This window comes from Notamacropus eugenii, chromosome 2 (genome assembly GCF_028372415.1).
Source record: "Notamacropus eugenii isolate mMacEug1 chromosome 2, mMacEug1.pri_v2, whole genome shotgun sequence".
Taxonomy (NCBI): domain Eukaryota; kingdom Metazoa; phylum Chordata; class Mammalia; order Diprotodontia; family Macropodidae; genus Notamacropus; species Notamacropus eugenii.
The window spans coordinates 43,515,349-43,540,131 of NC_092873.1; the positions used below are offsets into that span (position 1 = coordinate 43,515,349).

Here is a 24,783-nt window from a genome sequence, read left to right on the forward strand (position 1 = left end):
CATAAGGAAGGTGGTGATGCTTTGATGATAAAGAGAGCCCTCTGCCTTCGATTGCAGAGGTTAAGTAGGCTGGCTAATTCCATAGGGATATTGGAGGGATGAAGGCAGCAAGAGATGGCACTGGTAGACTGGAGCTTTCAGTAAGAGCAGCAGACGTGTCAGGAACTACATGTGAATCATTACCATTAGCAACCATGATAATGGACAGTTTCAGTAACCCCACGTTTTCAACTTCCTCAGATTCTTTCATTCAGCAAATCTAGGCTTTAATTAAGTACATTATGATTTTCCTTTGCAAGTGGGTGATTTAGGATACTGCTTTGGAAAATCATTTTCTTAAGGAGTTCTTCCTCGACCTTCCCACTTGGTAGTAGCTTTTTGGATATGCAAGATGGGACGTATCTAGTTTTTATAGACATTACTATTCTAAAGTAAGAAAACAGCCTAGGAAAGATTGAAATGCAAGTCTGGGCTTGTAGAGAATTGGAAATATTAAACTTCAGGAAATTGTCCAAGGATCCTGAGAACACTATGATGGTAGTTCCCCTCGTGTGGCCCAGCCATGTGGCGGTTGCCTTACCAAGGCCCACCAATCATTGGTATTCAGAATATACTCAGTCCATGCCGTACGTCTAACAGTTGCTGAAAATTTCCCACACTGTAATTGTTTGGTCCTTCAGGCTAAAAATGTATAAATAAGATTTAGATTTGTAGCATCAGCAAGCAGTGTTGTTCACACGGCAGCTGGGTGAGGAAGCATGGTGGCAGCTGGGGAAGTGGAGGCTTTGTGCTGGTAGAGGTTGAATATTTGAGAGTTTGCATATGTAGGGGGCTACGTTACAGCCTGAGGGTTTTTAGTTTGAGGGCATTTTTAGACTATATTTAAGCCTCCAAAATGATGGTCAACCTGGGAAAAGCTGGCAGAGAAATGCTTAGTGAAAATGATGGCTGTGGCCCACTTGTCCTTTGTAAATGAGCAGTTGGGTCTATAGATAGAAAGGGTCCAATAAGGATGGATGCCTCCTGGAGCCATGGGATTCCACAGAAAAGACCCAGGGATCACGAGCTGTAGAGGCCACAGTGGAGTGTATGCATTTCATGGTATAGACAAGATAATCCATTGAGATTTGGGAAGAAAATATTAGAACTTCTATTTTTTAATCTTAAAAAAGAAAGAAATTGAACTTTACTAAAATTTCACATATGGATCCTGATGTGGTTTCTATGTTGGATGATCTCATGTATTTGAAGGGAACAATGGGAGCTGACGGGGGTACCTTCACCTGTTTGGTCACCTTCAGCTCTATTTGGATATGTCAGAATTTACTCCTGGTAAATGCAGAGTCAGTTTTCTAGTCTTAACTAAACTAAACATCATGGAATGGCCTAGTAGGCAAACAGTTCATTCAAAGAAGCATTAGTTTGAGGATAATACTGATAAGGTGAATACAAGTGAGGAAAAGGAAGATGGCAGAGGGTGCACAAGGTCCTCCTCAGCTGTATTATGGGGTGAAAAACAATGATGATCATCTGATCAGATCTGACTTGAAGTCAGCCAGAAAGATTCAGAATTCTCAGGAAGATAATTTGAAATGTGGACTTAGATCTGCCGAATTTAACTGCAAACCTTGATTTATGTGTGTATTAGGCCGTTAGCTATTAGACAATGATTGTGCAAAGCCATGCTGATTAGCATGGCATTCACAGACTAGGCTTTTGTCCATGAAAACCTGTGAAAATACCTGTCATCCCTTAAAAAATACGGAAATGGAATTCTCTAACCTGTTTAAAAATCTTCCAAATGAAGTTTCAGTAAGTGTTTTGAACTTATTTTTTAAGAATATAAAAATGTAGGGCCTTCCAATTAGTTTGTAAGAGCAACTGCTTAACATCAGAGAAGACCAAAATTTACTAGATGAATTTCAGCACAAACCTTTGTGGGATTGGTAACGAGATGGCGAAATGGAGTCCGGAGGCCCCAAGTTCAAATGTCATCTCAGGCACTAGCTGTGTTTATCACATGTGTGTGAATCACTTGTAAAATGAGCTGGAGAAGAAAATAGCAAGCCACTCCAGTATCTTTGTCAAAACAATCTCATATGGAGCCCCAGAGAGTTGGACATGACTGAAAAACAACAACGTTGAACGAGTCCAATGACTTAGTAAAGTGCAGCCAACGATCTCCTTCCATCCGCATCTGATGTCATGGTGCTCTTCAAAGATGAAGGACAAACACGATGTCTCTTTGTGAAGGCTTCTTCAGCAGTGATGGCTTTTGAAACCAGGTATCTCCATGAATTTGACTTAGAGTCGGACCTTCAAAGCTCTGGATCATAAAATGTTACACCAAGATTCTTGAAAATAACGAAACCTCTTCAATCACAGTGTCCTTACAAAAATATCTTTACTACTAGTAGCTTTGACAATGAGCGCAAAAAGGTGTTTTGTATTGCTGTGAGATAGAATACAAATTCTTTAAAAATTTTGTTTACTTTATCTCATCCTTTTAGAACTTCTATTTTTGTGTATGTTTTATAATGCATATGATATGTTAGCTTAATAGTAAAGTGTTTTCAGAAAATCTGTAAACTATATTAAACATTTTAAAAAATATCCAAGTAGCAAATATCTTTTGATTAATATGCCCCTTTTACTACCACTTCTCCGTTAAAGCAAATTAAAAACAAAGCCAGCAAAACAGATCCCTCAATGCATATCTATAAAGTCTGAAAAAAAATTCTTGCATTAGCTCTGTCTGAAAATGTAAGATTCTTTGTTGGCTGCATTTTAACTTGATCACCTCTGTCCTTTCAAGAGGTAAGTGGAATGTTGTCTTCATTCTTTTGGACTCATGGTTTATCAGAATTAGTTAGATCAGAGTTCTGAAATCTTTCAAATCTGTTTTTCTCTATAATGCTGTGGCCATTGTATAAATTGCTCTGGTTCTGTCCACATAACTTCATAAAGGTTTTTCTTAGTTTCCTCTGAGATTGTCCATTTCTTTATTTCTTATTGGCATGGTAATATTCTGTTATATTCATATATCACAATTTGTTTAGCCACTATTCAGAAAGAGGACAGTTCTTGGGTTTCCAGTTTCTGGCCACCATGTAGAGCTGCTGTAAATATTTTTGTGCCTGTAGGTTCTTTTCCTCTCTCTTTGATCTCTTCAGGGCATAAGCCTAGTGGTAATATTACCAGCTTATAGGGTATACACAGTTTGGTGACTTTCTGGGCATAGTTCCAAATACATCCTACACAGGCTGAACCAATTAACAGCTCTATCAACAATGCAGTAGTATACCTATTTTGTTATAGCCTGGCTAGCATTTGTCATTTTCCCCTTTTGCTAGTTTGATAATAGGTATGAAGTGGAAACTCAAATTTGCTTTAATTTGCATTTCTTTAAATATTAGTATTTTGAACATTTTTATATGATTATTGATAGCTTGGCTTTTTTCCTTTGAAAGTTTTCTGTTCGTATCCTTTGGCCATTTATCTACTAGAGAATGATACTTAGATAATAATTTGATTTGGTTTCTGATGGACCTTGGAAACAAGACCTTTATTAGAGAAACTTGCTTCAGAGATTTTCTCTCCCTATATTTATAAACTTTAACAATCTAAATATGAGATCCTTCATCAGTGACAAGTGAATAGGCATGCCATGAGAGCAGTGGAATTGTATCAGTCTTGAAATTCTTCTTATAAATGAAATAAGAAAACCAAGAGTGGCTCACAGGTTCTCTTTGGAGGGGCAAATAAAAGATTAGGTAGAGATAGTTTTATTGTGTGCCTAAAGGCCATTTGGACATTTGGAGTCTGTTAAAATGTGGATATGATTCCACGAATGCAAACAAGGATTGTTTCATTTTTTGTACTTGTATCTCCAGTGCCTTCCTGGCACATAGTAGGTGCTTAATCAATCCTTTTTGATTGACTTTTCTTGTGATAAGTTTTTGTAAAAAGATGACCATGAAGATAATTGTAAGCTATGCACCAACATTTGTTGGAGAGGATAAACGTGTGGAGAAATTCCATGAGGATCTTGATATAACCCTTCAAATTATGTTCTCATTGACCTTGATACTTAGTGACTTCAATTCAAAGTTGGAAATAGATGAAGACAGTGAGAAACATTTTGAAAAACCTGGATCAGGAATAAGGAATGAGAAAGGTTAAAAACTTGTGGGCTCCACAGAAATCTTGTGTCTATCTGCTTGAATACTTTATTTGAGAACAGAATTGTCAGGGGCTAGAAAACACAAGCACCACGTAGCATCATAAAAATGATACTGATTATATATCATAATAGATAGAAAATAATTTGTTACTAGGTGGGAGTTGTTCCTGAGTCAGCCGCCTGCTTAGAGTGGCTTGTGAGATCAATGATCAGTGCTACAAGAGAGATTAAAATAGAAAAACAACATGTGGTCAGCTGAGACAACACACTCTTGATCTGTCCATGTGATATATCAGTCATGCAAAACATGTAATAATTGGAAGAAAGGGCAGTAGATATAGACTATATAATAACATGTACATCTTTAATTGTAAATCAATTACCGGGGGTCCAAAGATCCTCCAAGTGCAGTAGTCAGCAAACACTTGATTTATGTAGAGAGAGATGGCGGCCAAAGGCAGGTCACCTGGTCGGTGAAGTCTTATTGAGCAGGGCGACCGACTGAGTTCCAGACATACTTATGGAAGAAATAGAAGAGATATGGAAGAGAAAAAAGAGAGGAGCAGCAGCTGAATAAGACCGAGTGTAACTAGAGGAGATCTGTGCTTGGAAGTCACACAATTATGTGAGTGGTCATGGATTGATTCACAAGGAACCTTAAAGGGAGGGACATACCAAAGGCATGGAAAGACTCTCAGACTTATTAATTCTGAGAAAAGGCTCCTGAGTGAGAACATCAACAAACCAACCTCAATGCTTTCTTTTGTATTTGTCTAAAATTTTTATGAAAGCATCCTCAATAAGGAGGTTAGTAGGAGACAGGCAGGCTTTTACAAGCAATATCCCACAGTAGATCACACTTTTGCCATTGCTTTTTTTTTTTTAATTTTTTAATTTTTTTAATTTTTATTTTTTTATTTTAATTAATTTATTTAACTTTTAACATTCATTTTAACAAAATTTTGGGTTACAAATTTTCTCCCCTTTTGTCCCCTCCCCCTGCCCCAAACACCAAGCATTCTAATTGCCCCATGCCCAATCTGCTGTCTCTTCTATCATCCCTCTCTGCCCTTGTCTCCGTCTTGTCTTTTGTCCTGTAGGGCCAGATAGCTTTCTATACCCCTTTATCTGTATTTCTTATTTCCTAGTGGCAAGAACATTACTCGACAGTTGATCCTAACACTTTGAGTTTCAACTTCTTTACCTCCCTCCCTCCCCACCCCTTCCCTTTGGAAGGCAAGCAATTCAATATAGGCCAAATCTGTGTAGTTTTGCAAATGACTTCCATAATAGTTGTGTTGTATAAGACTAACTATATTTCCCTCCATCCTATCCTGTCCCCCATTACTTCTATTCTCTTTTGATCCTATCCCTCCCCATGTGTGTCGACCTCAAATTGCTCCCTCCTCCCCATGCCCTCCCTTCCATCATCCCCCCCACCCTGCTTATCCCCTTATCCCCCACTTTCCTGTATTGTAAGATAGGTTTTCATACCAAAATGAGTGTGCATTTTATTCTTTCCTTTAGTGGAATGTGATGAGAGTAAACTTCATGTTTTTCTCTCCCCTCCCCTCTTTATCCCTCCACTAATAAGTCTTTTGCTTGCCTCTTTTATGAGAGATAATTTGCCCCATTCCATTTCTCCCTTTCTCCTCCCAATATATTTCTCTCTCACTGCTTGATTTCATTTTTTTAAGATATGATCCCATCCTCTTCAATTCACTCTGTGCACTCTGTCTCTATGTGTGTGTGTGTGTGTGTGCATGTGTGTGTGTGTAATCCCACCCAGTACCCAGATACTGAAAAGTTTCAAGAGTTACAAATATTGTCTTTCCCTGTAGGAATGTAAACAGTTCAACTTTAGTAAGCCCCTTATGACTTCTCTTTGCTGTTCACCTTTTCATGGTTCTCTTCATTCTTGTGTTAGAAAGTCAAATTTTCTTTTCAACTCTGGTCTTTTCATCAAGAATGCTTGAAAATCCTCTATTTCATTGAAAGACCAATTTTTCCCCTGAAGTATTATATTCAGTTTTGCTGGGTAGGTGATTCTTGGTTTTAGTTCTAGTTCCTTTGACTTCTGGAATATCATATTCCATGCCCTTCGATCCCTTAATGTAGAGGCTGCTAGATCTTGTGTTATCCTGATTATATTTCCACAATACTTGAATTGTTTCTTTCTAGCTGCTTGCAATATTTTCTCCTTGACCTGGGAACTCTGGAATTTGACCACAGTGTTCCTAGGAGTTTCTTTTTTTGGATCTCTTTCAGGCAGTGTTCTGTGGATTCCTTGAATATTTATTTTGCCCTCTGGTTCTAGAATCTCAGGGCAGTTTTCCTTGATAATTTCATGAAAGATGATGTCTAGGCTCTTCTTTTGATCATGGCTTTCAGGTAGTCCTATAATTTTTACATTGTCTCTCCTGGATCTATTTTCCAGGTCAGTTGTTTTTCCAATGAGATATTTCACATTATCTTCCATTTTTTCATTCTTTTGGTTTTGTTTTGTGATTTCTTGGTTTCTCATAAAGTCATTAGCCTCCATCTGTTCCATTCTAATTTTGAAAGAACTATTTTCTTCAGTGAGCTTTTGAATCTCCTTTTCCATTTGGCTAATTCTGCTTTTGAAAGCATTCTTCTCATTGGCTTTTTGAACCTCTTTGCCAATTGAGTTAGCCTATTTTTCAAGGTGTTATTTTCTTCAGCATTTTTTTGGGTCTCCTTTAGTAGGGAGCTGATCTGCTGTTCATGCTTTGACTTCATGTCTCTCATTTCTCTTCCCAGCTTTTCTTCCACCTCTCTAACTTGATTTTCAAAATTCTTTTTGAGCTCTTCCATGGCCTGAGCCCATTGGGTGGGCTGGGACACAGAAGCCTTGATTTCTGTGTCTTTGCGTGATGGTAAGCATTGTTCTTCCTCATCAGAAAGGAAGGGAGGAAATGCCTGTTCACCAAGAAAGGAATCTTCTATAGTCTTATTTCTTTTCCCTTTTCTGGGCATTTTCCCAGCCAGTGACTTGACCTCTGAATATTCTCCTCATACCCACCTCGCCTCCTGATCCTCCCAGCCAGCGTTTGGGGTCTGAGATTCAAATGCTGCTCCCCAGCCTTGGGGCTTCGGCAGGGGCAGGGCTGCTATTCAGTGTGAGATTAAGTTCAGGTGCTCAGGTTGGGGCAGGGTCGCCTCTCGGGCTCAGTTCCCTCAAGGGGTCCATGCACAGACCCCCAACAACGGATCCAGGCCCCTGCCTGCCTGGGGAGCCCTGGTCCGCCGCAGCCCCAGCCCCTGCCTCCCGAGGGGGCCCGAGCCACGGGGGCACCCCACTCCCCCCTCGACCCGCCAAAGAGCCCCCCCCACCGACCCCCGCCACCTGTGGGCGGAGGGACCCGCGCGGCCACCGGAGACCTGTCCCCGAAGCCCGCCCAGATCCACCCCCCACCCTGGCGCCGTGGCCGCGGCAGGACTGGGCCGGGCCAGTGTCTGCAGCGCAATGGACCCTCCGCGAGAGCCCCGCAGGTCCCCCCGGAACAGAAACCTCCCTCGCTCCACCGTTCTGCGGCCCCACTGCTCCAGAATTCGCAGTGAGTTACTTTATACAGATGTTCTATGGGCTCTGGGTTCAGAGCTATGTGTACGCGCGTCTTTCTACTCCGCCATCCCGGCACCGCCCCCCTGCCATTGCTTTTTTGATTAAATAAAAGATCCTACTGTGTTGTTTGTTGTGAAAAAATATTTGACTCTGTAGACCAAAATGCTACCCTAAAGGCTCTTTTCCAACAGATTACCTCCATGTATTTATCAAAATTATTCAAAATTCCTTGAAAGATATCTCAACAGAAATAACAGTCTTGTTGGATGACCCTCTTTCTCATAAATATGAGGGAGGCATATGCCCACCAAAGTTGTTCACCATTGGGATGAAGGAGATCAGCTCAGTCTGAGCTGGAGGGATTCGCCTTGTGTAGCAAGGACCTCTAGATGGTCCTGTTTGTGGATAACATCATACTGGTTTCATCAAGTTCTGGAACATTGAGCAGCCTCTTGCTAGAGACAGGTAACCATTCAAAAGAGTTTGGTTTCATCATTCATACACAAAAAGCCAAGTCGGTATAGAATGTCTTCCTTTTGGAACTAATATTACTATGCTATGTATACTTTTTGACCTAATGATATCACTGCTAGGCCTGTATCTCAATGAGGTTAAAGAAAAAGGAAAAGGACCCCTATGTGCATAAATATTTACAGGATTATTTCTGTAATGTCAAAGAATTGGAAACTAAGGTGATGCCCATCAATTGGGAAATGGCTGAACAGAGTACAAGTATAATGATGAGTATGAATATAATATAGAGTACAAATGTAATGATGTTGTGCCCTAACAAGTGATGAAAGGAATGATTTCAGAGACACCTGGGGAAATTTGTGTGAACTGATGTAGAATGAGATGAACAGAACTGGGAGAAGAGTTCACACAACATTGTGAGGATGAACAGTTGTGAAAGACCTAAACACTCCCAGCAAGGCAGTGGTCGGTCAGTCATTGTTCCAGGGGATTAATGAAGAGGGGCACCTCCCCCGACAGGTGATGGATGTAAATATGCAGAATGAGACACACGTGGTTGGACACAACCAACATAGGTGTTTGTTCTGCTTGACTTTGCATATTTGTTACAAGGCTATTTTGTTTTTCCCTTGGGGGAAGAAGGAGGGAGAAAAAAATAATTAGAAAAATAAAAAGGTACAAAAAGAATTTCTGTTGCTTATATTATGACATGTAGTTATAGACATGACCTATTGAGCTTGTCCATCAATGTATCAATGTATGTGTGCGTGTCTGTAACATATATATACATATTATAACATGTATATATCTATATCTACCTACCTGTGATAGATAATACAAATAGATAGTGAATGAGAGCCAGAATTAAAAGGACTGTGGGTTCAATTGACTTCTTCAAATGTCCCTGTGTTGCATGGCTACAATTTATGAGAATCATAGTCTCTAAGGGATTTTAAAAATGAAAGTCACACAGAGGGCAGTGTGGAATGGCATAGTAAGGGGGAGCAGACCATGACACAGAACAAACTAGAAACTTGGAAGAACTGAAGCTGAGGATGTCACCAGGGAAACATCTGTTTGACAAAGAAGATAGACTGGTCACCTGGAGAGGAGGGAGCACAGGAGGACATCTCGGGGCTCTGCTGGTACGCTTGGTATGTCCGGAGAAAGGAAAGACGTCCTTAGCTTATTGGGTGGCCCCCTTTCGGTGAAGTCAAGGGAGAACACGGACAAGAGTCATCCAGTTGGAGCACATATGAATGAGTTGCATTCTTTGTTGTCAGAGGGAGTGTTGAAATGGATGATCGTGGATCCATTTTGAGTATTTGAGGGTGAAACTATCATAGGATTAACAGTCCATGCAAGCTATTATTTTACTATATTTTTGCTATTAAAATAATGCAGCACATTAAGTAGCTGTAACAGTGTGATGCTATTGAGATGCTAACGTAGTTCTGCCCCTATTCACAAAGCAGATCATTTGTGTTTTTTCTTGATGGCCTATATCCTCTTTTTGTGTCTTGGCTATATGTTTTTGACTGGAAAAGTCATTAAAAATACATTACAAATAATTGATAATACTAATAAAAATGAAATCCTTAGCAATAATTCTACACGAATATTAAACGTAAGTGTTCCTAGTCATTTTATCTGCTACTTCTATTGTCCACTTTAGTACTTATTGGGTGTCTTATGGTTTTAATGATTATATTCCAACTTGACTTGGCTGCAATGGGTTATATTTTACAGGATATAGTTTTGTCTAATTATCATTACTGTGCTATCACATTACCATTATCCTTCTTCCTCATTTTTCTCTGGAGTTGACCTAGACATTTCAGCTCTTGTACTTTTATATGAGATCCTAATTACTGAAATTCTATCTCGGGAATTGCCTGCCAAATTGATCGACAGGCGCTAGTTTTATTCATAAATCAGTTGCTGTGTTGAGCTCCCTCAGTGTAGTAACCCTTCTGCTTGTATTCCTAAGACAGCCTTTGGAAATGGTTTCTCTTAATGATTTTGAAGACATTTTGGGAACTTGGTCTTTGGTTCATTTATAATTTACTTTCATTAAGGGGCAGCTCAAAGGCTTAATGGATAGAGGGCCCGGCCTGGAGAGGAAGACTCATCTTCCTGAGTTCAAATCTGGCCTCATACACTTACTAGCTGTGTGACTCTGGGCAAGCCATTTACCCCTTGTCCATTTTTCCTCAGATCTGTACAAAGAGCTGGAGAAGGAAATGGCAAGCCATTCTAGTACCTCTGACAAGAAATCCTCAAATGGGGTCACAAAGAGTCAGACACCACTGAAACTGAACAACAGCTGTCCTCTTCAGAGTGGAGATGGTTCCCTGTTTCTTTGCTTAGTGCATTCTCAGAGCATTAGAAGTTTATTTTCTATGCTCCTGGGTTTCTTTATTGGAGAAGAGTTTTCACACATTGGGTATTTGAGGGCAGTTGGAGATGTTGTGACGGAGCCTGCACTTTATTCTCTGTGAGACATGGGCTTACTCTTCAGCCCTTAGCTTCTTTGCAGTGTGGACAGCTTGGACTGTCTGCATGGCAGACGCCGGAGCCTCTGGGTCTTTAACCAGCTCTGGCTTGATTCTTGGCCAATACTGCTACCTGCAGCGAATCAGGCTTGGATTCTATAGCCAGTCAGAGGAAGGTGTGGCCAGGCCAGTGCAGACTTGGGTGCCTGCAATTCTCTTTGCAGTTTGTTTAATACTCCTTGAAGTCACATTTGCAAATCATTCAACACTCCTTCCCAGGAAATAGTGGTGGCTTCTTGGGTTACCTTTTCTTTTTTTTTCACCCTCTAGTGTTCTAGGAACTTAAGTTTGTTAGAACAGATTTGGGAGAAGAAAATGATACTAATAATGATATCCTAATAGCCTGCACACAGTGTCCTCAAAATCGTAGTTCAGTTTAAAGCTTTAATTACTTAAAACTATAGGAGGACATTTGGGATACTTTGTGTATGGTTTTATAGTTTGTAAAGTGCTCTTCATACCCCATCTCACTGAATTCTTGGAATCACCTGGTGAGAAAGGACATTATATTATCATGCTCACTTTGCCGTTATATGAACCAGGTCTCCATTTTCTGATTTACAGTTTTTGATAATGTATCGAAGCTAAATTTAGTGACCAAATTTTTTTGTTAGATGTTAAACAGATGGCAGAGTTTTAACATTTGGAGCCCACTGTGGGGATGACCCAGGAATATATGCAGTGGCACCACCCTGCCATATGCAGTTGGAAGTCTGATCTTAGAAACAGTGCTTGCTGTCTGCCAGATAGATGTGGTGACCCTCACAGTGGAGGAGGGGCAGAGCAGATTGATCTTGTCAGGGCCCCAAAGTGCAGGTTTGACAGGGCTTTATAACAGAGGAGTGAAATGAGGAGGAATTTCCCTTGATGTCTCTTAAGTTCTTATTCACGAGAGAGAACCATTTCTGCTTCCATGCTAAGCCAGGGAGAAGGCCTGAGTTTCCCTTGTCAGGGGCTCCTGTCATCTGGACATTTCTGAGTTCTGTTTACCCCTGAAAGTGAATATGTCGTCTTTTCGAGATCAAACACTGTAGACTGTTATAGAGCTGAAAATTAAAACAAACAAATACCAGAGGTCACTGATCACCCCATTTTCCTTCCTTCAGGTTCATTTTCATTTATTGGGAAGACCCAGTAGAACCAACTCTCCTGCTTACTGGAGAGTGGCCAGCCTTTTGACCCTGACCCTTCTTGGCTCCATTTCTGAAGAGGAAAGATAAGACCAACTCCATCTGCCTCACTGTGTTGTTCTGAGGAAAGCATTTGTAAACTGGAAAGGAGTCTATAAAAGGGAGCGACTGTTGTTGATAGTCATAGAAAGAATTTCCTACTCTTCTCTACCCTAAATTAAAGAAGTATTTTCATGCTTTCTCAAGCAGTCTCAGGGTCTCGGGCTCTCTCTGCTCATTTTCTTTGGCATTGGTGTCTACTGTCTAGTGTAGGTTGGAGAATGACTTGGAGAAATGTTTTTCTGGGCTATACATTTGTGGAGTCTTGGTAAGGGTGGATTGTTCAATCTTTTATGTATATCATGCTTCCTGCAAGTTCAGAAAACACAGCATCTGAGTCCTAAGACCTATCCTTTGCCTGCATTGGTTGAGAGGCTGGAGAGATTGTGTGTGGGTCCTCTGGGGAGGAAGCAAGGAAGTAAGTAGGGGAGAGTGGGACCAGCTCAGGACCACCATAGGCATCAGTGGCAGTGGGGGTGGAAGCCCAATGACCTCTGCAAGAAGAAAACCCAAGCTTTTGGAAGCAGATGGCGTCCACAGTTTGACTTTCTTAGCCTTGATGGATTTCCTGTCTTTGAGAACATCTCAGCTGCTTGACTGATGATGTCCTCAGTCATTCAAATGACTTAGCCTGACCTTTGGGTCACCTCTGCTTTCCTCTTGTCTCATCTCCTTTGCTCCAGGCAGAATCAAACTCAGGAATAACACTACCACCAATGGTAGCTAATATTCATGTCGCACTTGAAGCTTTGTAAAGCCTTGGGGCCTATTCAGGATCAGTAAGTCATTTCAGACAAAGTAGGCTGATTCCACTGCCATTGGTCTGTTGGTGGTGACAGTGACTTGTTATGTATGATGAGTTTCTTGGTCCTTATGTGGTTCACCTCTGGGATGGATAATGTGATCAGTTTGCTTTGAAAGATAGTTTCAGCATATCAACCTTCTGAGAGGCTGTACAGCTTCAGACCTGGTGTGAATGGGGTGGGACACACGCTCCTTTTGTTTGGTGGTTATTTCTATATGCAGGGGACCTTGGGCTGGAGCCAGGGCCATGCTGCAGGCTGTTTATCCTCTGGTATGGGGATCTCACAGTGTGTTTCCCCTGCAGCTGCAGTGTAGCTGCTGAACAAGCTATTGTAACATTAGCTTCTGTTATTAGAAAGATGGGCAGTGTGGTGGAGTGGGAAGAACCTGAAATTTAGAGTCAGAAGGCCCCAGGCTGAATCCTGCTTCCTCCACTTTTATCCTGGTGGACCCTGGGCAAGTTGTTAAGCCTCTTGGTGCCCCGGGCAACTCTCTAAGACTGAATGTGAGTTATAGGGTGAAGGGAGTTTGTACACTGGGAACTCTTTACATAATATCACAGATTTGAAACCCCTTTACCTCTTAAACAGACAAAAACAAGAGCTCTCCTTCCACTTATCTAGCAGGTCCAGGTTGTAAAGCTGATGTCACCTTGTAAGGGATGTACAGGATGTACTGGATGTATGGTCAGGCCTGGCTGACAATGTTCATTGTCCCAAGTGGGGCTTTTCTCCTCCTCTTTTTATTCTTGGCCTACTGGATTTGGGGGAGGGGGGAGAGCTACACTGGGAAATGAAGGGAATGTAGAAAGAGCCCAAGGTATCAGGAAAGAGCAATGAACAGTAGCTGTAACAAATGCTCTCTGGTTACTGAGGACGCTGGTGCCCAGAGAGGTTAGAGACTTCCTTCCCCTAAGGTCTCACAGCTAACAGCAAACATCTACTGCTATAGAACTTGAAAAACAACCTTCACCTGCCTTGGGTGGCGTGGGACCTTAGAGATTGTTTTGTCTAACCTCTGGCCTCTGATTCCTTCGCCAGCATCTCTGGCAGCTGGCCACCGATGAGGGCAAGAATGTTCTGCCTGGTGACATGCAGGGTGGTCCATGACTGACAGTTCTGCTTTCCTTGATAGGTTATCAGCTGATTGGGAGCCACTCCGGAGTGAAGTTGTGCCGCTGGACCAAGGTATTTATCCGATCGTTAAAGTCTCGTCAAAATTTACACTGTTTATATATGTGTATGTATATAATGTATAAAATATATTTGATGTAAAAATATGTATTTTAGATAAAAATACAATAGATACATTTTGTATGAAATATAAATAAAAATACATTTGTATAAAAATATAAAATATGTTTTATATAAAACATATATAATTTATATGTGCCCGAAAAGATGTACCTTTGCTGGTGCCCAATGATACTGCCTTCAGGAGTCAGGTGCAGAGATTTTGGGCATGATGGATTTTTGATGTAACTTTGAACCAATGTTGCTGCTGATCCTAGCCATCCAAGACAAAAATTCCTCCATGAGGAGCTTCTCCTTTTCCATGAACCGTTGAAAGTGGTAGGAGTCCCAGGTGGAAGCAGGAGCCTGGCAGAGTCTGCCTTCCACCCTCTTCCTGGGTGTGTTCTGCCCCTCTCCCGTTCCTGTGGCCCCATGTCCGTACTCTTTGGGGCGTGGCTGTTTTGCACAAAGCAGAGGCAATTATTGAAGTTCTTGGTCCAGCTCTGATGACCAGCAGTGGCTTGGACAGTTCAGTTCACCTTTCTGATCTTTAGTTTTACAGAGCTTTCTAGAATTTCAGAGTTGGAAGAGACCACATGGCCGTGTAGTCCAATCTGTACCTGGAAAAAATCCCTGCTATGACACTTCCCTCCTCCCCACTATCTTCCCCCCCAACCCTCCCGCCCCAAGGGCTCAGCCCTGATTATTGGCAAGCCCAACTTTGCCTTTTCCCAACTTGCACTCATCACTTCTACTTCTGCCTCGACTCTTCTGCATCCTTGAAGAAGATCATGGCTCTTGAAGATAATCAATCAACAAATATTTATTAAGCATCTCGTGTGTGCTGGACACTGTGCTAAGCCCTGGGGATGCTAGTGGAGAGAATGAAATAATCCCTTCTTGCATCAAGCTTACATTATAATAGGGAAGACAAGAACATATACAAATAATAGAAAATAAAAGCAGTATAAACACCAAGACATTAAAAGTTGTAGAGTGTGGAGTAGTTTGGGAGGGCAGCGGTAGCATTTGAGGGGAACAGGAACAGCACCGTGCCAAAGGTGGCACCTGAACCATGTCTCTCAGGCTGAGAAGGACTCTGAGGTGGAGGGAAGGAGTGTGTGTCCCCCTAGTATTCCCTTCTCCAGGCCCGTCAGCTCACTGCCTGGTGGTCCCAGGCGTCCTCTCAAGGCCCCATTCACAGGACTCCAGCTGTGCTTGTGCTGGGGGCAGAAGGCAGCAGGACCATCACCTCATACACAATATGTGTCTTCCTGCACTTAAGGATCACATCTGCTTTGTCGTTAGCTCTGTCACACTCTTAGAGTCTGCTAAAACTCCCAGATTTAAAGACAGAGTACAACCTAAGTGCTTCTGGACAGCCTGACCTTGCCCCCCTTGTCTTGGATTGGGGAAGTTGGTTTTTGAACCCAAGTATGAGAGTTGATGTGCTAGGCAGTTGCATCTTATTAAATTTGGCCCAGCATTCCAACTTGTCCGGGATTTTGGATCCTGACTCTCCTCAAGAGTGTTAACTCTCTCTCCTAGATTTGGGTCCCTGGCATGTTGGATCAGGATCTTATCTCTGCCAATATCCAGATCTCTAATAAAAAGAGTACAGCGTAAGTCTGGGCAGAGTGTGCAATACTCAACCTCGCCTTTCAAGTTGATGTCAAGCCATAGTTGGCTACTTATTGCATCTAATCTTTTGGAATCTATCTCTTTGTAAGGTGCCTCCCCTATATCTCCATCTTTCTAGAATAGCACCAAGTTCTTTATCAAATAATTTGCTAAAATTTTGGTTAACTGTCTCTTAGGTAACCTATTCTCTGAGGTGTCTAGCTTGATGGATATCCGTAGACAATTTTAAAACTCTTTTATTTAGATTTGTGAGAAAGAGGGGAGATTGATTCTCAACAGCCTTTGTAGGTGCACTTCATCCCTAACCGGGAAGTTATACTGGAGACTGTGGTCTGTCCAGAAACCTCAGTTGTAGTCTTTCTAAACCAGCTGTTTAATTTCCTTCTTATAGTTTCATTGTCTATAAGATGAAGGGTTTTGGCGAGGTGACATTTATGGGTCCTTGAATCTATAAGTGGCTAAAGCATTTGGCAAATGGCTTCTGCCCCTAGCGCCATTGATGTAAGGTTTGGGGAGTTCAGAAACCTCTCAGGGGGATCAGGGAGGACATCCAAAGGACTGAGAGACAGAAAACAGTGTAGGCATCCTTGGCCCTTGGGTTACTAGGAGGAGAGAATCTAGGGAACCCAGTTACTAGGGAGTTGGATTAAGGACCTTTTGTCTTTTAATGAATGTGATTTTGAGAATATGTTTGTGTGAAGTGAGTATCAAATGGTATATTAAGAAAAACATTCAACTTTAATGCTACTTATAGATCTTAGTTAAAAAAAGAAAAATGAAAAACTTAATTTTGCCATGTAAAAGTAATAATGATTATGGTCATTTATGATAACTCTTTGGGGATAATTACCATATATGTAATAACTATATGTCTGATATATATGTGTATATTAAATTTTTTGTTGTTCAGTATTCAGTTGTGTCCTACTCCATTTGGGGTTTTCTTGGTGAAGATACTTAAGTGGTTTGCCACTTCCTTCTCTAGCCCATTTGACAGATGAGGAAACTGAGGCAAACAGGGTTAAGTGTTTTAAGTTTAAGTTGAGACTTGCCCAGGGTCACATAGTAAGTGTCTGAGGCTGGATTTGAACTCAGGAAGATGAGTCTTCCTGATTCTAGGCCTGGCACTCTTATCGACTGTGCCACCTAGCTGCCATGTATACGTATATGAAATATCCATATCACTAATATATAGAAAGTCAGCTCTGGAGGACCCCTTAGAAATCTTCCAGGCTAATTCCCTTATTTGCCAGATGAGGAAGCTGTGGTCCAGGGATGCCAAGTGATTTGCTCATGATTACAGAACTAATTAATTAATCCTGACTTCTAGTTCAGTGTTCTCTCCTCCATCAGATGAATTTGTAAGTTTTGTTTCATACAGCATGATCTCTGTTTCTGTCTGCTCGGTCTTTCGCTCATATGTATTGGTTATTCGGTCTTCACTTTAAACAAGTAGAACCAGCTTTGCTTCTGATCTTCATGATTTTCCTCTGAGGCATCTTCAGGTGTTTCATTTGGATGGTTTCAGCGTTAGAGCTTCGAAGCCTGGCCCATGCGCCTCGTCTGTGGGCCACCTTGACCAAGTTCTTGGCCCTTTTGTCTTTGCATTTTTACTAAGTATGCTCAGCAGCAATTGTGATGTTGTAAGATTTTGAAGTAAAAATGTTCCGGGGTGGGGGGGTTCTTCTTTTTGCCCTGGTCAAAATCATTTGCTTTTCCTTGATGTGAATACTGAGTTTCAAAGATTCTATTAAATCAACTCAATGTTAACAAAAACAGTAGAAACAATTTTTAGAATCACCAGGTGTCCAAGAACAGGTTAGACTCTACACAGAGCATAATCATAGCTGGAGGTCAATGAGATCCTTTCGGGTCCTGAGCTGGGGAGCAGGGATGTGGTGCCAGGGAGAGCAGCTGTCAGCCCAGTCTGTGCCCGAAAGGCTTGGGGAGGGGGGTGAGCAGAAGGAGAGGGGTCCATTTTCTGGAGCCTCCCAAAGCGAGTGCTTTTATTGCCTCATTCATCTTATGTAGGTGGGGAAGTGATGAATATTGTAATACTCTGTGGCTTTATCATCTGAGCTATGTTGAAAACTGCCTTTTAGTGATAATTTAGAAGTCAAGCGATCTGTAATTCTTAGTGAAATGCCAGATATCCAAAGCAGTGATTAACAAAGTACAGTATATGCCCCACTGAGGGAAGGGGAGGCCTGCCCCCCAGGCCATTGGGCAGGAGAGTCACAGCTGGAACCTGGGTCAAAGTCTGGCAGGTTATGGCTAATGCACATAAATTCACACGTGTTTAAACTATCTTGGGCTTTAATATTTGGTTCTCAAGACCAATGACTAAATCTGAGCAGTAGTATTTTTAGTTTAGAAATAAGATATCTCAAAGCAATAAAAAACAAATAAACAAACCTCCAAACTACCCTAAGTCCTGAGCAAGAGAGAATGTGGGGGATCCAATTACTTTAGACAAAAGACTATCATGTTGTGGTGTTTAAGTCTACAGGTTATTTTATTTCAACAAGGGACAATCATGAATTGTATGCTGTTGATATGAATGTATAAATATTTGTTTTGTCACAGACTCTTGGGTCAACTGAAAAATCTGCTCTAGATTATTCTGGACAAGCAGGGTTAGCCTTCACTGTTCACAGTTGCCTAAATCTGGCTTCTTCAGTTAGTTCATGGAGGAACTGGAAAATCAAAACATCCTTTCCCTTTCTTCTTTGCAGAGGTGGTGGACTGAGGATGTGGAATACTGTACCTACTTGTTAGATATCGTTGAAGTGTTGGTTGGTTTTGTTGAACTTTTTTTCCCTTCTTTTAGTCTGTGTTTAAAGAGATGGCTCACTGACTAGGGGAAAAAGGAGGAATCTATTGGGAAGAAGATATGAAAACAAAATATTAAAAATGAAAATCAGAGGTCTTAGGGCCTTTGTTGTAGACCTTTTAGTGTTACTGCACCCCAGGGCTGCTTTATTGGATTGAATAAACTGGGCCCCTTGGTGCTGTCTTCTTCCTCTCTGTCTTGGGGAGAAAGCTATGTTGTTCTTTTTAAAATAATTGATGTCATAATTTCAAACCCTTGACTACCGTATGCAAATTAATCTGCCATTGGCTTTGGTTTCTCACAGTCAATGCTTCGAGGCAGAGGAGGCTGCTACAAACACACTTTCTATGGCATTGAAAGTCATCGCTGCATGGAGACCACCCCGAGCCTGGCATGTGCAAACAAGTGTGTCTTCTGCTGGAGGTAAGGGGCTCACCTTGGTTCTCTGCGAGTGAAGGTGGACCTGAGCATGAGGCGAGAAAGGCTTTGTGCCCATGATCTTAAAGACTGCCTTCTGGTTATTACTAAGCCTCCTCTGCCTAAAGTCAGTGAATCTGAGCACCTGAAAATCAGTAGAGGGGGGCCATGTGTTTGTGATAAGCAGATCACAGTGCCTCGCCCAGTGCTTTCCACTTAGGGGAGAACTTACTGAGTGTTTGCTAAATCTAATTCTGGTAACTTGAGGAAGGAAAGAGCCCTGGGGGGAACCAGAAGGGCTTCTGGAGTACTTGGCTCCTGAACTGAGGAGGGAGAGCATTCCAGGCCTGGGAGATGACTTATGTGAGTGCTTGTGGTAGGTGGGATGAAGGCCTGTTTGACCTGAAGGAGAGTAATGTGGAATGATGGTGGAAGGCCGGAATGCCAGGCAGAGGCCCAGATACTCTGACCCAGAGCCATTGATAGGCATGGAAGGTCCTTTGAACAGGGCAAGATCATTGGAATTTAGGAAGAGATGAAAGGTGGGAGATTGGGTAGGAGGCTCTTAAGTAGTCCAGGCGAGAGGTAATGAGGGCTTGAAGGGAGACAGATGGGTGAAAGTCAGAGGGAGGCACACTGTAGCTCTCGATAAGGAAGAACTTTCTAACAACTTCATACTGCACAGATATGGAATAGGCTGCCTTACTAAGTGGGAACTTCCCCTTCCTGGAAATGGGCACCCAGATCCTGGATGGTCTGCAGAAGGAGATGCCCTCTTAGGTTCCCTCCTAATTCTAAGCTCCTGTGATTGAAATATGTACCTATAGCAAAATGACTTCCCTTCTCTGTTTCTCAGTGTCCCCATTGGTCAAATAGGAATGATCCCCATTCTCATCCCCCTACAGGTTTTGTTTAAAAGACACAATTTACATAGCTGTCTTTTGTTTTAAACCACTTTTCCTTATCTTTTTCCATCCCCTCAAAGCTTTCCTTGTAACCAAAAAAGAAACACCGTTTAAATAAAACCAACTGTCCACGACAGTGTCAGACCCCCCTTTGTTGTCCATCGTCCCCACCTCTCTGTTGGGAAGAAGAAGAGTTGTCCAGGACTGAGACCAGGCAGCACAGTCATCAGAGCTGACAGGTGTTTGGTTGCCCTGCAGAGTATCTTAGCCCGCATTGTTCTCTTAGTCCTGCTTTCTTTACCCTGCTTTGCTTCATCAGAGCCTTCCCACACTTGGCCTGCTCATGCTCGTTGTTTCTGATGACACAGGAGTGTCTCATTGTGTCCCTGCCAGCCTTCTCCCATCGGTGGAGATTCATCTTGTCTGCTTTTTTCGGTGCTCCTTGGAGCATTTGCTCTTTCTTGTGTTGCCTCCTTGACTACACGTGCCAAAGAGCGGGACAGCTGGGCCAGGGGCTCTGAACACTTGAGTGACTTCAGTTGTGAGATTCCAGATGGAGGCAGAAAGGTAGAGTGGAAGGAGCCTGAGGATTTGAGGCAGAATCCCGTGTTTGCTGCTTCTTCCTTTTGTGAGCTGGGCATGTCACTGAGTCTGTCTAGGCCTCACTCAACATTGGTCTAATGACATGGTTGGAATAGATGACCTCTTAGGTCCTTTCCAGCCTAAAGGCTGTGATCCTGTGGTCCTACGATTTCCAGAATTGGTTGGACCAGTTCACAGCTTCACCAACAGTGTATTAGTGTGTCCCTGCAACAATGACCCTCCCTCCCTCCCTTCCTTCCTTCCTTCCCTCCTTCCCTCCTTCCTCCCTCCCTCCCTCCCTTCCTTCCTTCCTTTCCTCCTTCCTTCCCTCCTTCCTTCCTTCCCTCCTTCCTTCCTTCCTCCCTTCCTCCCTTCCTTCCTTCCTTCCTTCCTTCCTTCCTTCCTTCCTTCCTTCCTTCCCTCCCTCCCTCCTTCCCTTATTCCTCCCTCCCTCCCTTCCCTCCTTCCTCCCTCCCTCCCTTCCCTCCTTCCTCCCTTCCCTCCTTCCTCCCTTCCCTCCTTCCCTCCTTCCCTCCTTCCTCCCTTCCCTCCTTCCTCCCTTCCCTCCTTCCCTCCTTCCCTCCTTCCCTCCTTCCCTCCTTCCCTCCTTCCTTCCCTCCTTCCTTCCCTCCTTCCTTCCCTCCTTCCCTCCCTCCTTCCCTCCCTCCTTCCCTCCCTCCTTCCCTCCTTCCTTCCTTCCTTCCTTCCTTCCTTCCTTCCTTCCTTCCTTCCTTCCTTCCTTCCTTCCTTCCTTCCTTCCTTCCTTCCTTCCTTCCTTCCTTCCTTCTTCTCTCACTATGGCTCTATTTTAAAAATTCCCCTAAATCTAAATAATGTGGTCTTAAGTTTCCAAAGTTTTCCATTGTGAAATTGGAAAAGCAGAACTATAGAAGGCATTTCAAAAGAGTTTCAAAAAAACCTATAGAAGTCCTTATAAACTTGAAATTGTGGTGTGGAGAACCCCCTCCCCGAAGGAAGCTTACTGTGCTGTGTGCGGTGAGTGTTTCTTCCCCCGCCTTTCAGGAAAGGCCTTGCCCAGGCCTTTACTTGTTTGCGTTGAATTCTTTTTTTTTTTTAATTTTTTTTATTTTTAATGTTCTATAGTCACTACCATAAAACTTAGATTTTTTCCCCCCTACCTATCCCCCACCACGCCCTTCTCTCCCCAAGATGGCATACAATTCTGTATAGGATCTACACATACTTTCCTATTGAATACGTTTTCACTATAGTCATGCTGTGTTGAAGAGCTAAAATAAATGGAAGAAATCATATAACAAACCAAAACATAACACACACACACACACACACACACACACACACACACACACACACACACACATACATGATCTGCTACATTCTGCGAATGAATTCCATAGTTCTTTCTCTGTATGTGGAAGGCATTTTGCCTTAGACCATTGAGAAGTTTTTTTTAAAGTTCTTGCATTGTTACAAAGTTCCAAGTCTACCAGAAAAAACTCTTGCACGCTGTGGTTGTTGCTATGTACAAAATTCTCCTGGTTCTGCTCCTTTCGCTCAGCATCAGATCATATAAGTCCTTCCAGGCCTCTCTGAAGTCTTCTGTTCATCATTTCTTATAGCACAATAGTATTCCATTACATTCATATGCCATAGTTTATTCAGCCATTCCCCAATTGATGGGCATCCCCTTGACTTCCAGTTCTTGGCCATCACAAAGAGGGCTGCTATAAATATTTTTGTACATGTGGGACCCTTTCCCATTTTTATGATCTTTTGGGGATATAATCCTAGAAGCGATATTGCTGGGTTTATATTGAATTCTTAAGTTGTTACTAGTCTCTCAGAAATGATGTTCTCCCCTTCGGAAAAGAACTTTCCATCCTTTGGGGTCTAAAATAAGGAAATGAAGGTGCTGAAAGGGTACTTTTAAGTGTTATAGATTTGTTGGAAAAAATTATTCTGGAGCATACTGCTTTTCGACTTGCTCCTGTCATGTCTTGTGGGAATTGGATGTAAGCAATTCACAAAACTGGGAATTTGCAAATGAAGAGATTGTCTAAGTTAAGGGGGAGGCCCTCTCTTCTTCTGCACCTGACAGTCCTCTCTCTACGTTACATGGGACTCTGCTAGCTTGCTCTAGTTCTTTTGTAATAATTTTCATAAATTCTGGTGCTTTAATTTTGGTAAGTACCTGAAAGCAGATTTCTCAATTTGCAACTAACTTCCCACAAAGTAAATAACTTTTCTGATTGTCTGTAATACTGACATTCTAGTTTATTTATCATTGTGGTTAAAATGAAAATTGGCCTCACTAGAACATTTAATGTCCCCTTTACCAATATTGTGTGTTCTACACAATTAAAAGAATTAAGAAGCAAAAATATGTGCACAGGAATAGGACAGCCTTTTGTTCAAAGTGGTTTGATGGAGTTCACTGTGGGACCTTGTGGGCACTTGAATTATATCCTACTTAGGCCTAAATAGGAAATTACTAGCATTTCTAGCCTAGTGCTCATCATTTTTCATTCTAAATTTGCTGGACAGTATGGTCAGTCTGTGCTTGAAGCTCTGACCTTGGGGAGCAGATGCTTTGCTTTTCAGGATTAGAAAGTGAATTAACACACACTACCTGTCTCGAGCCAGCCATCTTTCATCCTGCACTAAATTATGAGTACTAAATTCACTCACATTAAAAAAAAGAAGCAAATTACAAAAGCTTTACAAATTCATTAACTTAATGAGCTTGTAGAAAGACATGACTAAATGTAGCCTTTCATCGGCCAAGCCTGCTGGTAAAGAAATATTAATATATTAACTTTTAAAATTAGAGTTTACCATCTGTTCCATTTGGGGATATTATAGCAAGCATATAAAAAAAAATCCTAGTAAAACATTTTTTAATAGCTTTCATAAACTTTTTCTTTTCTCTTGTTTGGAGAGATACTCTAAATTTATTTTTAAAATCTTTGTAAAGTCCACAGAATTCTAATGCCCAGAGCAGAGGTGAGGACCCTGTAGGTCCTCAAGTGTGGCCCTCCAGCTGGCCTAGAGCTTACCTCAGTGTTTAGGCCTTTCTTGCCCTAGAACATTCCGGCTGGCCTAGAGCTTACCTCAGTGTTTAGGACTTTCTTGCCCTAGAACATTCATTCCTGTACCATGCTAGCCCCTTCTCCTGTTGAGGAGCTCCTTCCAGGGGGCTCAGTTTTGGGATGAGCTCAGGCTGGCCACTCTTTGAATGAGGTAGCTGTGTTTCTGGCTATCCGGACTTTCCTGTCGGACCCCGGAATGGGCAGCTTCTCTTCCCATTTCCATTTGTCAGCTCCTTTTTGTGTGTTGTCTTCTCCTTTTAGAATATGACCTCCTGGGGCTGTCTTTTCTTTATATCCCCAAGGCTTTGCACAGTGACTGGCACAAAGTAAACGTTTAACAATACTTCTTGCCTGTGTTACCTGCCTGCCTCCCCTTAGATGGAGGCAAGGAGGGGGAGGGAGGTAGAATGGTATGTCTTAAATTTTTTTTAAATTAAAAAAATTGTCAACTTAAACACTGAAAGAAAAAATATTTCCATATGGACAGTAGAATGCTAAAAGAAAAGATGATTCCCTGGAAATCTAGGAATGTCTATTTCATATGGTTTACTTTTGTCTGTTGGTTTTTGAAGGCCATGCCAAGGGAATTCAAGCTCTGGGAGGACTCATCGGGCTGGGAAGGCTTGGAATACAATCCAGGTGACAGCCTGGCAATGAAAAGTTTTGGGAAATGGTTGTGCTGACTCTGTGTCAATATTAGTTTTTTTATCTAGTGTCAATTTTTCAGCGCTAACAATTTGTTTCAGCAGGTTGGTCTGAATTTGAACTCAGGCCCAGCACTCTATCCACAGCATCACCTTGCTACAGAAATTAGTTTGTATTTATTTAGAGGATAGATACAAAATAATTTCCGAGGGGTAAGCACTAACACCTAGGAAAACTTGGACCAACCTCTGGTAGAAAACAGCGCCCAAATGGAGCTGTCACCATTTAACTCCATGATAACAAGCCTGACTTTGTTGTTGTTGAGTGTTTCAGTCATGTCTGAGTCTCCGTGACCCCATTTGGGGTCTTCTTGGCAAAGATACTTGGAGTGGTTTGCCATTTCCTTCTCTAGCTCATTTTACAGATAAGGAAACTGAGGCAAACAGGGTGAAGTGACTTGCCCAGGGTCTCATATCTAGTAAGTGTCAGAGGCTGGATTGAACTCCTGATTCCTGGTCCTGTGCTCTGTCCACTGTACCACTTGGTGGCCATGTTGTTGTTTGTCTTTCATTTTCAAAGAGGACCAGTGATATCATGGGGTGACGTCTTGCCTCCTGCATGAATCG

At 42.1% G+C, this 24,783-nt stretch overlaps 1 protein-coding gene across 4 annotated transcripts in view; it reads left to right on the forward strand.

Annotated features, from left to right (window-relative positions):
- Window positions 1-24,783, forward strand: part of TYW1B (tRNA-yW synthesizing protein 1 homolog B) — a 247,718-nt gene that overhangs the window by 55,225 nt on the left and 167,710 nt on the right. For all 4 annotated transcript variants that reach the window (XM_072640105.1, XM_072640106.1, XM_072640107.1 and 1 more), the window contains 2 exons: window positions 13,966-14,018; window positions 18,842-18,960. In XM_072640105.1, the coding sequence (XP_072496206.1) occupies window positions 13,966-14,018; window positions 18,842-18,960 (172 nt within the window). The remainder of the gene's footprint in view (window positions 1-13,965; window positions 14,019-18,841; window positions 18,961-24,783) is intronic.